This window comes from Orcinus orca, chromosome 6, assembly GCF_937001465.1.
Source record: "Orcinus orca chromosome 6, mOrcOrc1.1, whole genome shotgun sequence".
In the NCBI taxonomy this organism is placed as follows: domain Eukaryota; kingdom Metazoa; phylum Chordata; class Mammalia; order Artiodactyla; family Delphinidae; genus Orcinus; species Orcinus orca.
Window position 1 is genome coordinate 99,559,122 of NC_064564.1, and position 14,741 is coordinate 99,573,862.

The following is a 14,741-nucleotide window of genomic DNA, read 5'->3' on the forward strand; positions in this document are numbered from 1 at the left end:
TACTCTAGTTGCGGTGAGCGGGGGCTACTCTTTGTTGCCGTGCACGGGCTTTTCATTGCAGTGGCTTCTCTTGTTGTGGAGCACAGGCTCTAGGCGCACGGGCTTCAGTAGTTGCGACACGTGGGCTCAGTAGTTGTGGCACAGGAGCTTAGTTGCTCTGTGGTATGTGGGATCTTCCTGGACCAGGGCTTGAACCCGTGTCCCCTGCATTGGCAGGTGGATTCTTAACCACTGTGCCACCAGGGAAGTCCCTATTAACAGCTAATTTTAAATAAAATTGTTCCCAGTTAAAGGCATTTTACAATGCCAGTTGAAAGACCTGACATTGACCTTTGAACCAAAAAAAGGGTGTCAGGTTTTTGGCCCTCTATGAAAGGCATACATTATAAAAGAGAAATTCATAATGAGACATTTCCATTTAAATTTTTGTTTTGTTTTTTATTTAGTGACACTCATTTCATTCACAGAAGATGAGTACAGATTGTTTTCTCAGGGAAGCCTGAGAAGCATCCTCAGGGAGAGTAGGGGAAGGCCCAAAGAACTGACCTATTTGGAGATTTCAGCAAGGATCTGGAGCTGCTTCCTGATCCCTGGTGCCCAGGGCCCTGTGGCCTGTGTCTTGTGTTCTAGTGGTTTAAAGAAACAGGGCTGGAAGACAGGAGGTAGAATGCAGATCCTGATTTGTATTTCTAAGTTTTAATTAAATATATAATCTCCAGTATTCTATGTGTTTGCATCATGTTAAATGCTTATAGAAATTCAGTAATAAGGCTCAACTGTATTTCTGAACCGTTGCTCTTTCTTATACCCAGCTCACTTTATTCATTTACTCAAATGCCCTATAGGCCTTGGAGCTTACAACCCTGACTGAGTAAAATAATTCATGTGAAGGTAATAACTAATAAGTGCAGTGCCTAGCATACAGTAAGTTTCTAGTAAACTTAGCTCTTTTATTAAGCTCAAGGTATTAGTATCTAAGCGTGGTGCTAAGAATTTTCAATATAATGTGTAAGATAGGGCATGTTGCCGTGGAAAACGTATCTGATTAGGGTTAGTAACGCTGAGGGTTAGGCAAGCAAAGTGCAGGTGGAAAGTTTTTGTCTAATATATTAGAGAAGCTCATGTTTGTAATGTAAATGAAATGAACGCCTTCCCTTGAGTGTGAAATATGGTCTTATTGCTTGGAATAGGTTGTTTCCTGTTGATGCTTTGATGTGCAGCTTCACTGTTCTAATGACAAACAGCTGTAATATTGTTTGCCCTTCTCTACCTCACCCCGATAAGAGTGAAGCACCTTCGTAATAGAAAAACAATATGTTCAAAAACCCTTTAGTGATATTGATTGTATTTGGTTTATAAACTTAAAAAGACATTGCAAAAAAAAAAAGACATTGTAGATGGTAACAAGAATGTTGTACGTTGGTAATAAAGGAACAGACTTAAGAAGAATGGACTAGTTTCAAGTCCTAGAAGTTATTGAATGTGAAATAAAACTAAAAACTAAAATTATTAAGCTACAATATGTTATTAAGCTATATACTATAGCTTAATAATTAAACATTTCCAAATATTGGACCTGTGTCTTTTGTAAAATAAATTATCTACCTTTTTGAAACGGTTTAAAAAACAAACAACTAAATATTGCCTGCAAAGGAACATTGCATTGCATATTGGTACAAATTAAATTTGGTTATGTATTGGGAGTTCATGTATTAAATTACAGTTCCAGTGTGGTAGGAATACTAGACCTACTAAGATGAAAAAAAATCAGAATATGTAATACTAATAATAGCAGTTGTTTATTTCATGTTTAATATATGCACTGTTCTAAGTATCTCATATGTATCATCTCATTTTAATCCCTTGGTCAATCCTAGATAGTAGCAGGTATTACCAACATTTACAAGTGAGAAAACTAAGAATTAGAATACTATATATTTTGCCCCAGATTACACAATGAAGGGCAGAAGGAGGATTTGAACCTAGGTCTGTCTGACTTGGAAGGATGTAGTTGAAGATAATCTAAGTTGGATATAAGGCTAGTGTGCCACGGAATTGATTATTTTCATCAAGCAGATCATATTGTCAGGCCATTATGCATAGCTTCAAAGGATGAATATTCGTTGCTTTTCCTATCTGCATTCCAGGTAAGTGGGGGAACAACAACAAAGAAAACCAACAGAAGTACCCTGCCGGTTATTGAACAAGTTCAGTTGCTCTGTAGAAGTAGTTTAAAATATAACTTAAGAAAGTAATGAAGCTGTTAGAAAGCTAGTAACTTGACTTGTGTTTTCTTTTGCTTTCAGATCTAAAGCATGCATTCCTTATTTGAAAAAGAGTAAAATTGCTCATATCCTCAATCTCAGCCCACCGCTGAACCTAAATCCACTGTGGTTCAAACAGCACTGTGGTAGGTGGTAGGATGAGGGGATGGCTTGTTTAGTCAATTTGTTTTGTATTAAACCAGTATATCTATGATGTAATCACAATTTGTACATAGCGTTCAACATTAAATTTTCTATGCAGAAATTGATAGCATTTTGTAAGTAGATTCTTAATCTTTTATCTTTAATTTAAAAAATTGAGGTATAATTTACATTAAATAAAATGCACAGATGTTAGTGGTTCAGTCTGATGAGTTTTGACAAACGTATACACCTGTATAACCAATAATCAAATGGAGATACGGATATCCCTGTCCTAGAAAGCTCTCTCAAGTCCCAGTGGGTGTGTTTTATTGTATGTAACTTATTCTTCAGTAAAGTTGGTGAAAACGATCCATGGAATACTTTACCTTTCACAGAAAACTAGTGATTTAAGGTGAGTATGCTAAATAACAAGATTTATGTATAGGTGCTTCCTTTGAAATAGTTGTGTCAGATACTTATCCTTATTTCAACATAATTCAGTAAAATTTGGAAAGGAAGGCAGTTGAAGTAGGAACCCATAGAACAAAACCAAAAGGAGTTTTGTTTTAATAGACTAGGTTAAATGAATTTGCAACCTTTTGTTTATGTTTTACTAGTAGTAGTTTTCCTTTAAATGGTCACTTTCATTTTTTTAAAAAAGAAAAGGAAAAAAACCAGATTAAGAAACAATAATGTAACTTACTCCCATAATATTAAGAGAAGTGAAAGTTTATTACCGTCTTTTTTCTTTGAATCTAATATTAGGATGGAAGTATGTAAAAGTGGTTCATCCCTGATATATATAAAAACCATTTCCATAAAACTACAGTTACTTCTTTAAAAACTGTTCTTTTAAAAATAGTAAATTAAAATTATGTTTTGTATTATTATTAAATAATTCTGAAAAAAATATATCGAGGAAGGAATAGTAATAGAAAGAAATTGGTTATTTAAATTCACAGATTAATTTCTTTCTTAATTAAATTCTTGGTGGTTTCTTTCAGCTTACACCATTGCTAAGTATGGTATGTCTATGTGTGTGCTTGGAATGGCAGAAGAATTTAAAGGTGAAATTGCAGTCAATGCATTGTGGCCTAAAACAGGTATGTACTTACAAAAAATCCATTTATTGGATTCTCATTTATTGTCTTTGACCCTCTTTGCTGGGTGGGGTGGGGTGCGAGTGAGTAGACTGTCAAAGGTAACCTCAGTCTGTCTGTTGGGAAAAAAGTTCAACTTTTTATTGTGCATAAAAGGCCCTTTTCAGTCACCTTCTAGCTTTGACTTGATCTGCATGACTACATGATTGCTGTACTAGAAACACTGAACCCAGGAACACCTGAAGAGTCTCATTAAAGCCAACAGGAAGCCATCTGCGTTTCCCTAACCTTTTTTCCATCACTATCTTTCGTACCTCAGAAAATTCTATAGATTCTTATACTTTTGTTTTCTCCTCACACATCCCAGCAAATGCTTCTTTACTTTCTGGTATTCTTACTACTTTGTCTTTTTCCTTTATGAAAAACCAACTTTTCTGTACTTTCACATGAGTTCTGAGTTCACAGAGTGCCTAGATCCCCTTTAGGTGACAGAATAACCTGCATATGGCTGGGTATGCAGCTTTAGAGTTAAATGTATGATGGAAGCTGATGGGTGCAGGCTAGGGAATATGTTGTATAAACATGAGGGAAAGTCAGTAAAAATGACAGAAAGGGAAAGCTTGTCCTTGTGGGTTCTTATTCTCCACTTATATATCAAAACAGCTTAAAGGAAGTAAAAGAAAAGGCAAACTATATCTATTATATGTTTTTTCATATATTTAATAGATAATGCCTGTGAAAAACCTTAACTACTTTCCTCTTAAATCTAAATGACAATCCTACCCCACAAAAGTATGATAAAGGGAAAATGTAGTGGGAATCACTTTTTCATTTTATGTATTTAACAGAACCTTTGTTGCACTAACATCAGTACTCCAACATGTAAATTAGTGTGACCCCTTTCCAAGGAAACTCCTTAGGGGTCAAACTGGTGTGTCTCCTCCTAGGACAGTGCCCTCCATTCAGTGGTCACTTAGGTGTTTTTTGAATGAATGATAATTTTGGATTCCCTTTGAAAGTATCTTCATATTCTTCATTATATTCCTTGAAACATACAGATTGCAGACTGGAATCTTTTCACTTATTTGAGGGTACAGGGGGTTTCTGAGAAGGTGACTGTTGAAACTTATGGCCTTGCTGTCCACCCTTTCCAATGACCAGGCAACTCCCCGGAGTGGAGCAGGTTGTTGGGGTGGCAGGCAGGCAGGACATGGAAGGAATGAGCAAGACATTGATTCTGTAAGAGGAGTAATTGAGAAGCTTGAAGGAGGTTATTCCCCTCTGGGCCAGAGGACAGAATGGGGCCAGTAGAGAGCATTGGAGGGAGAATTAATACTCAGAAGTTCCTGGAGAGAGCTCAGCCCATGGAGGATCTGAGGCCCTCACCTGGGTGATTCAACAGGTGAGAGAAGTATTTCCTACCCTTAAGGCTGAACAGTGAGGAGACCAGGGAGAATTCTCCTTTAGGCCTCCAAATGGATTCAGTAACTGGTACATCTGCTGTATTACCCACCCGTGGGGCAGAGACCGTTCCACTTGCCCCTGCTGCCAAGGTTGCCGTTGTTTAAATTATCTAAGGGTGAATAGAGCAGTGAAAAGACAAAAAGTGCAGTGCAGCTAAGGCAATCCAATATCCAGACACAGGAAGAATCAACAAACACTGCTGTCTGTTAGAAGAACACTTAATTCAGTATTTTTGCAAGTTATGATAGCCCTAGAGGTACTCTTGAACGGAACTGCCACATATAGCAGTGTGAACTGTACCCAGAGTTGTAGCTTAGAAACAAATGATGGATTTCTTTTTCTTCCTATCTGCTGTATACTAGGTGAGGAGATTTCCTCAGCTCCAGGCAGTAGTGAAAGACCTAATGGTCTATGGTATAGAAGCTGGGAGAACAAGGGGCTGTGGGTGAGAATTTATGGAGCCCTGGGATATGTTGCTAATGCAACTCTTAGGAAAATTTAGCCGTTGCAGCCAGCTCTCTAGCCACTATCTTTCTTTTCTCATAAGAACTCCAGGAATTAAAAAAAATTTTTAAATGAAATATAGTTGATGTACAATATTATGTTAGTTGCAGGTGTACTGCATAGTGATTTGACATTTGCATACATTGTGAAATGCTCACCACGATAAGTCTAGTAACCATCTGTCTCCATACAAAGTTATTACAGTATTAGTGACCATATTCCTTATGCTGCATATTACATTCCTGTGGCTTATTTATTTTATAACTGGAGGTTGTACCTCTTAATCCCTTTCACGTATTTTTCCCCACCCTTCACCCCACTCTCCTCTGGCAACCACCTGTTTGTTATCTGTCAGTCTGTTTTCATTTTGTTTTGTTTGTTTATTTTGTTTTTCAGATTCCACATATAAGTGAGATCATATGATATTTGTCTTTGTCTGACATTTCACTTAGTGTAATACTCTCTAGATCCATCCATGTCACAAATGGCAAGATTTAATTTATTTAATGGCTGAGTAATGTTCCATTGTGTGTGTGTGTGTGTGTGTGTGTGTGTGTGTGTGTGTGTGTGTGTATCACCACATCTTCTTTATCCATTTATCCATCAATGGACATTTAGGTTGCTTCCATATCTGGGTTATTGTCAATAATGCTGCAGTGAACATTGGTGTGCATATATATTTTTGAATTAGTGTTTTTGTTTTCTTTGGGTAAATACCCAGAAGTGAAATTACTGGATCATATGGTAGTTCTATTTTTAATTTTTTAAGGAGGAATCAATTTTTTAAAATTCCATCTGAAGTTTGACTAAGATTCTTTATGCCCTGACCTACTGTGGGATCAGAACCATGATTTATTGCTTCTTCGTTTCCCTTATGTTACTGTAGCAGACACAATTCTTTTAAGATTTTCTGGAGAGTGATATTCATTGCAGTGAGGCAAAGATGAGAGTGAAAAAACTGCTTCTACAATACTTTTCAAACTACATGTCAAGACTCATTGGTGAGTCATGAAATCAATTTAGTGAGGCATGAAATCAATTTAGTGGATTGTGAAATCTACTAGGTAGCAGCCAGAATTCTGTTGTTGTTTCATTTTATTTCTAATTGAATAAAATAGAAAATATTAGAGAGCATTGCATATAGTAAGAGTCAATGTTGTTTCATAAACTTTTTTCATGTATAAATGTCATATATAAGTGAAATAGGTATATGTTTGTGAGTGTATATGTGTAGGTATTATGTGTTTTTAGTCATGCTGATAAAAAGTGTTACTTGTGAATCGCAGTAAAAAAGTTTAAAAGCTCACACTTTATTGTGCCTCTTTGTTTTCAACTTCTTTTCCTTCTCTCATCCTTTCTCAACCTCCTCCCCCTGCCTTAATCATTGCTGTTACCAGAGTTGATAGATGGTGAGAGTCAGGCAGTTAGAAAGGGAGGTCTCTGAGATAAAGTCTGAGCATAGTGTTTCCCTCTTGGTACCTCTATTATGTTACTTGACGCTTTATATTCATTCATCTTCCAAACATTTTTATATGCCAGGCACAGTTCTCTGTGCTATTTATTCATTATGTACTCAACAGATAATTTATTAAGTATCTACTATGCACAAGGTACCTGGGGGTACGAAGATGAATGTGATGCAGTCCTTACCTTCAGAGAGTTTACCTCTCAATGCGAGAGATGAAAGAGTTTGTTGCCATCATTTACACTTTGTCCTTCTTTCCTTGCCTCCACTCCTCTAATCTTTAGGTCTTTGGGATTCTGGGGTAACAAAGTGAGAAGAAGCCTAGTCTAACGCTAAAAATTTGATATCTTATTCATCGGCAAATATTTGCTGGACACCTATTATGTGCTAAGCTCTGTTCTAGTTGCTTAAGGTACATCAGAGAACAAACTGGACAAGAATATGTGCCATTATGGAACTTATAGTATAATTGGGAGAGACACAACAGACATTTAACATAATGAATAACAAACTATGTAATATGCTAGAAGGTGATAATGCTATGGAAAAAGTAGAAGAAGGTAAGGGAGATTAGAAGGCTCCGGTGTTAGGGAGGATAAGTTGCAATTTTAAATAGGGTAGAAAGGTTTAGCCTTTTTTTTTTTTTTTTTCCCGGTACACGGGCCTCTCACTGTTGTGGCCTCTCCCGCTGCGGAGCACAGGCTTCAGACGCACAGGCTCAGCGGCCATGGCTCACAGGCCCAGCCGCTCCGTGGCATGTGGGATCCTCCCGGACCGGGGCACGAACCCATGTCCCCTGCATCGGCAGGCAGACTCTCAACCACTGCGCCACCAGGGAAGCCCGGTTTAGCCTTTTTGAGGTGACATTTGCGTGTAGAGGTCTTCAAGTAAGGAGGTGATGGAGTTCACCTTAGGGGTGTGTTAGTCAATGGGGTATTTGAGGGAAAAGCATTGAAGACAGAAGACATAGGCCCTTGAAAGGTCCTCTGAGGTGAGCCTGCTTGGCAATGATGAAAGAGCAGGCAGAAGGCCAGTGTGGCTGGAGTGAGGGGAGAGTGGTAGGAAGTGAGGAGATGATGCTTATGAGGAAATGGTCAGATGTTGTAAGGTTCTTGCCAAGACTTGGGTTTTTACTCTATGAGTGAAATGAGGAGCTTTTGCAAGATTTTGAGCAGAGGAGGGGCCTGATTCTTTTCAATTTGTAAAAGAATCTCTCTGGCTGCTCTGCTGAGAATAGATTCTCATAGGGCAAAAGGAGAAATAGGGAGACCAGTTTGGAGGCTATTGGAGTAACCTAGGCACAGATATTAGTAGCTGTGGCCAGGGTGATAGCAGAGGCAGAGAGTGGTCAGATTCTGATATTTTTTGCAGTTAGTACCAACAAGATGTGCTGATGGATTAGATATAGGATATAAGACAAAAAGAAGAGCCAAGGATGACTCCAAAATTACTTTGGCTTTAGTAACTGGAATAATGGAGTTGCCATCAACTGAGATGAGGGAATGCTACAGACAAGGGAGGTTGGGGAACAAATTCAGTTTGGGGCATTGTGATTGAGCATCCAACTGGAGATGGTCAGTAAGCACTTGGGTTTGGAAGTCTGGGGGCCATGAGGGAGGTCCAGGCTGGAGATGGAATTTGTGGATTTTCAGCATATAGATGGCATATAGAGTCACAAGGCTAGATGATGTCAGCTAGAGAGTGAATAGAAGAAGAGAAAGTATCATTGGCAATTGCAATGTTAAGAGGTTGGGAAGAAGAGGAAAAAATCCACATAGGAGAGTAAGGTAGGAAGAAAATCAAAGAGTATGATGTCTTGAAAGCCAATTGGAGAAAGTGTTTCAAGGAAGAAGAGGAGTGATCAGTTGTGTCAAATGCTGCTCATAGCTCTTACAAGATGGGGACTGACCACTAGATTTAGTAATCTGGACATCTCCTTCATAGCACTTATAACATTTGAAATTAAATTGCTGATTTTATAACTATAATTGTTTAATGTCTTCTTTTGGGGGGCTGCGTCGGGTCTTCATTGTGGCATGCAGGATCTTCACTGCGGCATACTGGATCTTCGTTGAGGCATGCGGGATCTTCATTGAGGCATGAGGGATCTTTCGTTGCGGTGCGTGGGCTTCTCTCTAGTTGCGGCATGCGGGCTTCTCTCTAGCTGCGGCGTGCGGGCTTCTCTCTAGCTGTGGCGTGTGGGTTTTCTCTCTCAGGTTGTGGTGCGGCCTCCGTAGCGTGTGGGCCCTGTAGTTTGTGGCATGCAGGCTCTTTTGTTGAGGCGCATGAGCTCAGTAGTTGTGGTGTGTGGGCCTAGTTGCCCCGCAGCATGTGGGATCTTATTTCCCTGACCAGGGATCGAACCCGCGTCCCCTGCATTGGAAGGCAGATTCTTCAGCAGTGGACCACCAGGGAAGTCCCTGTTTAATGTCTTTCTTGCTAGAAAAGCTTCTTGAAGGTAGAGACAGTATCTGTTTTGTTTATTTTATTATAGTCATTGTAGACATTAAATAAGTATTTTATGAATGAATGAAAGTGCAGTATGATTTCCTTCTACCTAGGTCCAAGATAGGCATTCTGAACAAAGCTTATATAAGGAAGGGGGAGAACATTGTATGACAGGGAACGTGGAGGACAGTATCAGGATTGGAAGAAGAAATCAGCTCACTGCTGAGACTTTGCTTTAGCTTAGAGATGTTCGTTTTAGATTGACTAGACATCTTGGAACCATTGGTATCATTTGGGTCCTAGATTTGTATAGCATAGTGAATTCAGTTGACAGTCATGTTCCATATGATACATGGCATAATGAATTACGTACGGGATACTTTTAAAACATAACAAGAGGGCCATGTATTTCAGATTAAAGGTTAGGAAAGGTTGTTTTCTAATGGAACAATTGAAATGAGACCACAAGAGAATATTGGAGTTAGCAAGGAGACTGGGCAAGGCATTCCTGGCGGAGCGAACAAAAAAGGCTGCAGTATGGGACAATACCATGTGTTTGGTGGAACTACAAGGGGTTTAATATACTGTACCCATGATGGGGTGTGGGCTATTTATTTCCCTCTGAACTTGAGCATCTGCAAATGGGTTCATATTGGCCTGAATGTTGGGGGGGGGTATGAGGTTGTGGGGAAGATGGACAAACTAAGCCCAAGGGGCTCGATTGCCGAGTTTGGGAGCTTGAATTTATTCAGCGGAGAGCCACTTTAGAATTTTAGAAGCAGGAGAACAGTAAGAAGAAGAAGGAAAAGAGGAGCGGTGGTTTGTTGATGAGGTTTAGGAAGTTTAATTTGGCATCTGAATATAGGATGACTTGTAAGTTTGTGGAAAGAGGAGGCAGGAAATCTAGCTAGAATATTGCATTATTCATGATGGAGGCAATGAGAATGGATTTGAGAGGGTGTTCATGCTCCTGGCTGTCTGGGAGGCCTCTATTTAAAAAACACATGTCTTCTTTCTGGACTGAGTAGAGTGGTTCTTTCTTTATGCTTGCTGGAACCAGAAGCAATCTCCCAACATTATTGCCCTTCCAAGAAGAGGAGATTTATTGCACTTAATGAAATGAGTACGGTGTGACATATATTATCTACAATCAAAACAGTGTCCTGGTCCACACTTTTCGTCCTCCCTGGCTCGGTGTTCCTTCTCTACACTGGCTACGTTACCCCTTCTGGGTCTAGAACTTTCAAGCCAGTGAATTCAACACATCCAGAAAACGGACTAGAAAGCATGCCTTTAGTAGTTCCACAACATGAGGATCTCAGGCACCCGACTATGTCACCTTCAAAACTATAATTTTTCATTTTACAAAACCCATTTCATAGTTTCTGCTGACGTGGAGGGTGGGGAGGGGAGGAGGGATGAGGGCTGCTATTGAAAATGCCTGCTGCGTCTTGCGTCTGGATTGGTCAGAACAAGTGTGGTAGAAGAGGAAAGTCCACTTTTTAAAAAAAATATTTATTTATTTGGCTGTGTTGGGTCTTAGTAGCTGCACACGGGATCTTCATTACCACGTGCGGGATCCTCATTGCAACATGTGGGATATTTTTTTAGTTGCGGCATGCGGGACCTTTAGTTGCAGCATGTGGGATCTAGTTCCCTGACCAGGGATTGAACCCAGGCCCCCTGCACTGGGAGTGCGGAGTCTTAGCCACTGGACCACCAGGGAAGTCCCAAAGGTCCACTTTTGGATAGGTTTCATGTGAGCTGGGGTGGGGAGTCTGGAACTGGTGGCTCCTGAACTTGGCAATGGCAGGGGAGAGGAAGATAACAAAAGCATCACAGAATAGCTGCAGTCCTCTGTCACCTGGACCACATTACATGTAGACGTGGGAACTCAGCTAACCAGGGAGGTCAAGGTGACAGGGTGGCAGCTGGCCTCTCTTGGTACTAGAAACCAAAACTGGTTTCCGTTTTTCAAGGGACCTACTTACCAACAAGGTTAAGCAGTTTATACCGTATTTCACTGATTCTGAGATGCCCATGTTTTCACATTTTTACATCTTTGATATCAGGTTGCTCTTACAGTTGATGATATATTGTAGTTTAATTGGCAGGGTTTTCTCCCTCATTGGTACACTGTTTTCTTTTTTAATTGATTAATTTATTTAGGCTGCGTTGGATCTTTGTTGCTGCGCGCAGGCTTTCTCTAGTTGTGGCGAGCGGGGGCTACTCTTCATTGCGGTGCACAGGCTTCTCATCGCAGTGGCTTCTCTCGTTGCGGAGCACGGGCTCTACGCACATGGGTTTCAGTAGTTGCAGCACATGGCCTCAGTAGTTGTGGCTCATGGGCTCTAGAGCGCAGGCTCAGTAGTTATGGGTGCATGGGCTTAGTTGCTCCGCGGCATGTGGGATCTTCCCGGACCAGGGGTCGAAACCATGTCCCCTGCATTGGCAGGCGGATTCTTAACCAGTGTGCCACCAGGGAAGTCCCTGTCAGTGGTACACTTTATAATCAGTGGTATCTTCGGTTCAGTGTGTACATACAAGAATGTACGTGTGGGGGCTTCCCTGCTGGTGCAGTGGTTAGGAATCTGCCTGCCAATGCAGGGGACACGGGTTCGAGCCCTGGTCCAGGAAGATTCCATGTGCCGTGGAGCAACTAAACCTGTGCGCCACAACTACTGAGCCTGCACTCTCTAGAGACTGCGAGCCACAACTACTGAGCCCGCGTGCTACAGGTACTGAAGCCTGCGCGCCTAGAGCCTGTGCTCCACAGCAAGAGAAGCCACCGCAATGAGAAGCCGGCACACCACAATGAAGAGTAGCCCCATCTTGCCGCAACTAGAGAAAGCCCGCATGCAGCAACAAAGACCCAACACAGACAAAAATAAATAAATAAATAAAATAAATTTATTAAAAAAAAAAAAAGAGTGTACGTTTGTGTGTGGGTACAGAGAACAGAGTAGTGGGTACCGGAGGGGAAAGGGAGGAGGAGGGTGAAGTAAGTAAAGAGGATCAACTATATGGTGATGAATGGAAAGTAAACTTAATGGTGAGCATACTATAGTGTATACAGAAGTCCAAATAAAATGTTAAGCACATGGAACGTCTATAATTTTTTAAAATTTATTTATTTTTATTTTTTGGCTGCATCTGGTCTTAGATGTGGCATGTGGGATCTTTGTTGAGGCATACGGGATCTTTTTCATTACAGTGGAACACCAGGAAGTCCCGAAACATCTATAATATAATAAACAAATTTATTTAAGATGTTATGGAAAAACCCGAACGAACCTTTTGGCCAACCCAGTAAATTTTTTAAAAGATATTTTGAAAAGTCTGGGAATGAATGGCGGTAATAGTGGCACAACATTGTGAATGTACTTAATGCCAAAGAACTGTACACTTAAAAATCGTTAATCTGGGACTTCCCTGGTGGTCTAGTGGTAAAGAATCTGCCTTCCAGTGCAGGGGATGCGGGTTCGGTCCCTGCTCAGGAAACTAAGATCCCACATGCCACGGGGCAGCTAAGCCCGTGCGCCACAACTACTGAGCCTGCACGCCTCACCTACAGAGCCCATGCGCTCTGGAGCCTGCGTGCCACAATAAGAGAGAGAAAACCCGCATGCCACAACTAGACAGAAGCCTGCACACCACAAGTAGAGAGAACCCTGCACACAGCAAGTGGAGAGAAGCCCGCACACCGCAACGGAAGATCCTGCGTGCCACAACAAAGATCCAACACAAGCAAAAATTTAAAAAAAAAAAAAATCAATTAAAAACAAAACTCTTGGCTACTTAAGCCAAATGTTTTAACAAAAAGGTTAACCTGAAAGAAAACCAATAAAATGCACTCAAGTCATCAAAAAGAATGGTTAAAACGTATATACATGTGGTAAAAAATGGTTAAAATACATATTTATCTCCACAATAAAATACTTAAAAAAAGAAAAGCGAAAATTATTTCTTGTGCTTAGAAAACATAAAGAAATTTATTCACATACTTTTCCAAATTTCCAATAAAACAAGCTGTAATCAGGGACTTCCGTGGTAGTCCAGTGGTTAAGACTTTGCCTTCCAATGCAGGGGGTGCAGGTTCAATCCCTGGTGGGGGAGCTAAGATCCCACATGCCTCATGGCCAAAAAAACAAAACATAAAACAGAAGCAATATTGTAACAAATTCAATAAAGACTTTAAACAAAGGGTCCTCATCAAAAACATCTTTAAAAAAAAAAAGCTGTAATGAGGAGAATCACTCAAAAGGTAACAGATACTTTTCCAATTATTCCTTAATAAGACTTAAGTTTTAGGGCTACTTTTAGGATTCTTGTGATCTGGGGTGTATTACAAATCTTGAATATATATATATTTTTTGCCAGAAATCATCAGGGAATTTGACTTGATTGATCATGTTGTTAATCTGTTTTTATTGTAAGTCTTATCACCTGTTGGGTTGGCCTGTTCACATCGTAGAAACTTTGTTGAGAATAACTGTTTGGCTCATTTCCTGATTTGGAGGGTTTATTTGTGCCTTCTTTGTATTTTCCGTAGAAAGGTCATTAAAGTAACAGTAGGTTGTCTGGGAATACCATTCTTGTTCTTACATTGTGTGTGTGTATGGATGTACACACACATACATGACATGTATATACTTACATGGCATATTCTTAATTAATAATTTTTAAGAATTTGCATGCCATTCATGTAGTCTACAGTGAGACTGGAGTGTGTATGTATACATATAGTCTCATTGTAGACCATACTGAAATATTTACAGAAAAATTCTGCAGTTTATGCGAGTAAGATGATAACTGAACTCAAAACTGTTGGTTAACAAAGTATGCCCATTAGTCACATGGTGGCTAAGAGCCTGGCTCTGGAGTCAAGCAGCCACGTGTTTGAATTCTAGCTCCTGTAACCTTGGACAAGTTACTTAACCCCTCTGTGCCTGAGTACTGTCATCTGTAAAATGAGGATAACAGTACGTACCTCATGGAATTCATTCAGATAATGTACGTAAAGTATGTAGCAGCATCCCCAGCACAGGACACACATAATAAATGTTAGCTATGTTTTTTGTGTTTTTTTGGCTGGGTTGGGTCTTCATTGCTGCGTGCGGGCTTTCTCTACTTGTGGCGAGCAGGGGCTACTCTTTGTCGCGGTGCGTGGGCTTCTCACTGTGGTGGCTTCTCTTGTTGCAGAGCACAAGCTCCAGGTGCACAGGCTTCAGTAGTTGTGGCTCGTGGGCTCTAGAGCGCAGGCTCAGTAGTTGTGGCACATGGGTGTACTTGCTCAGCAACATGTGGGATCTTCCCAGGCCAGGTCTCAAACCCATGTCCCCTGCATTGGCA

General features: G+C 40.4%; 1 protein-coding gene across 5 annotated transcripts in view; it reads left to right on the forward strand.

The window, feature by feature from the left end:
- Positions 1 to 14,741, forward strand: part of HSDL2 (hydroxysteroid dehydrogenase like 2) — a 120,497-nt gene that overhangs the window by 62,256 nt on the left and 43,500 nt on the right. For 4 of the 5 annotated variants that reach the window (XM_049710974.1, XM_049710972.1, XM_033427443.2 and 1 more), the window contains 3 exons: positions 2,307 to 2,410; positions 3,413 to 3,511; positions 6,382 to 6,477. In XM_049710974.1, the coding sequence (XP_049566931.1) occupies positions 2,307 to 2,410; positions 3,413 to 3,511; positions 6,382 to 6,477 (299 nt within the window). The remainder of the gene's footprint in view (positions 1 to 2,306; positions 2,411 to 3,412; positions 3,512 to 6,381; positions 6,478 to 14,741) is intronic. The other variant, XM_049710973.1, reaches the window with a different exon arrangement.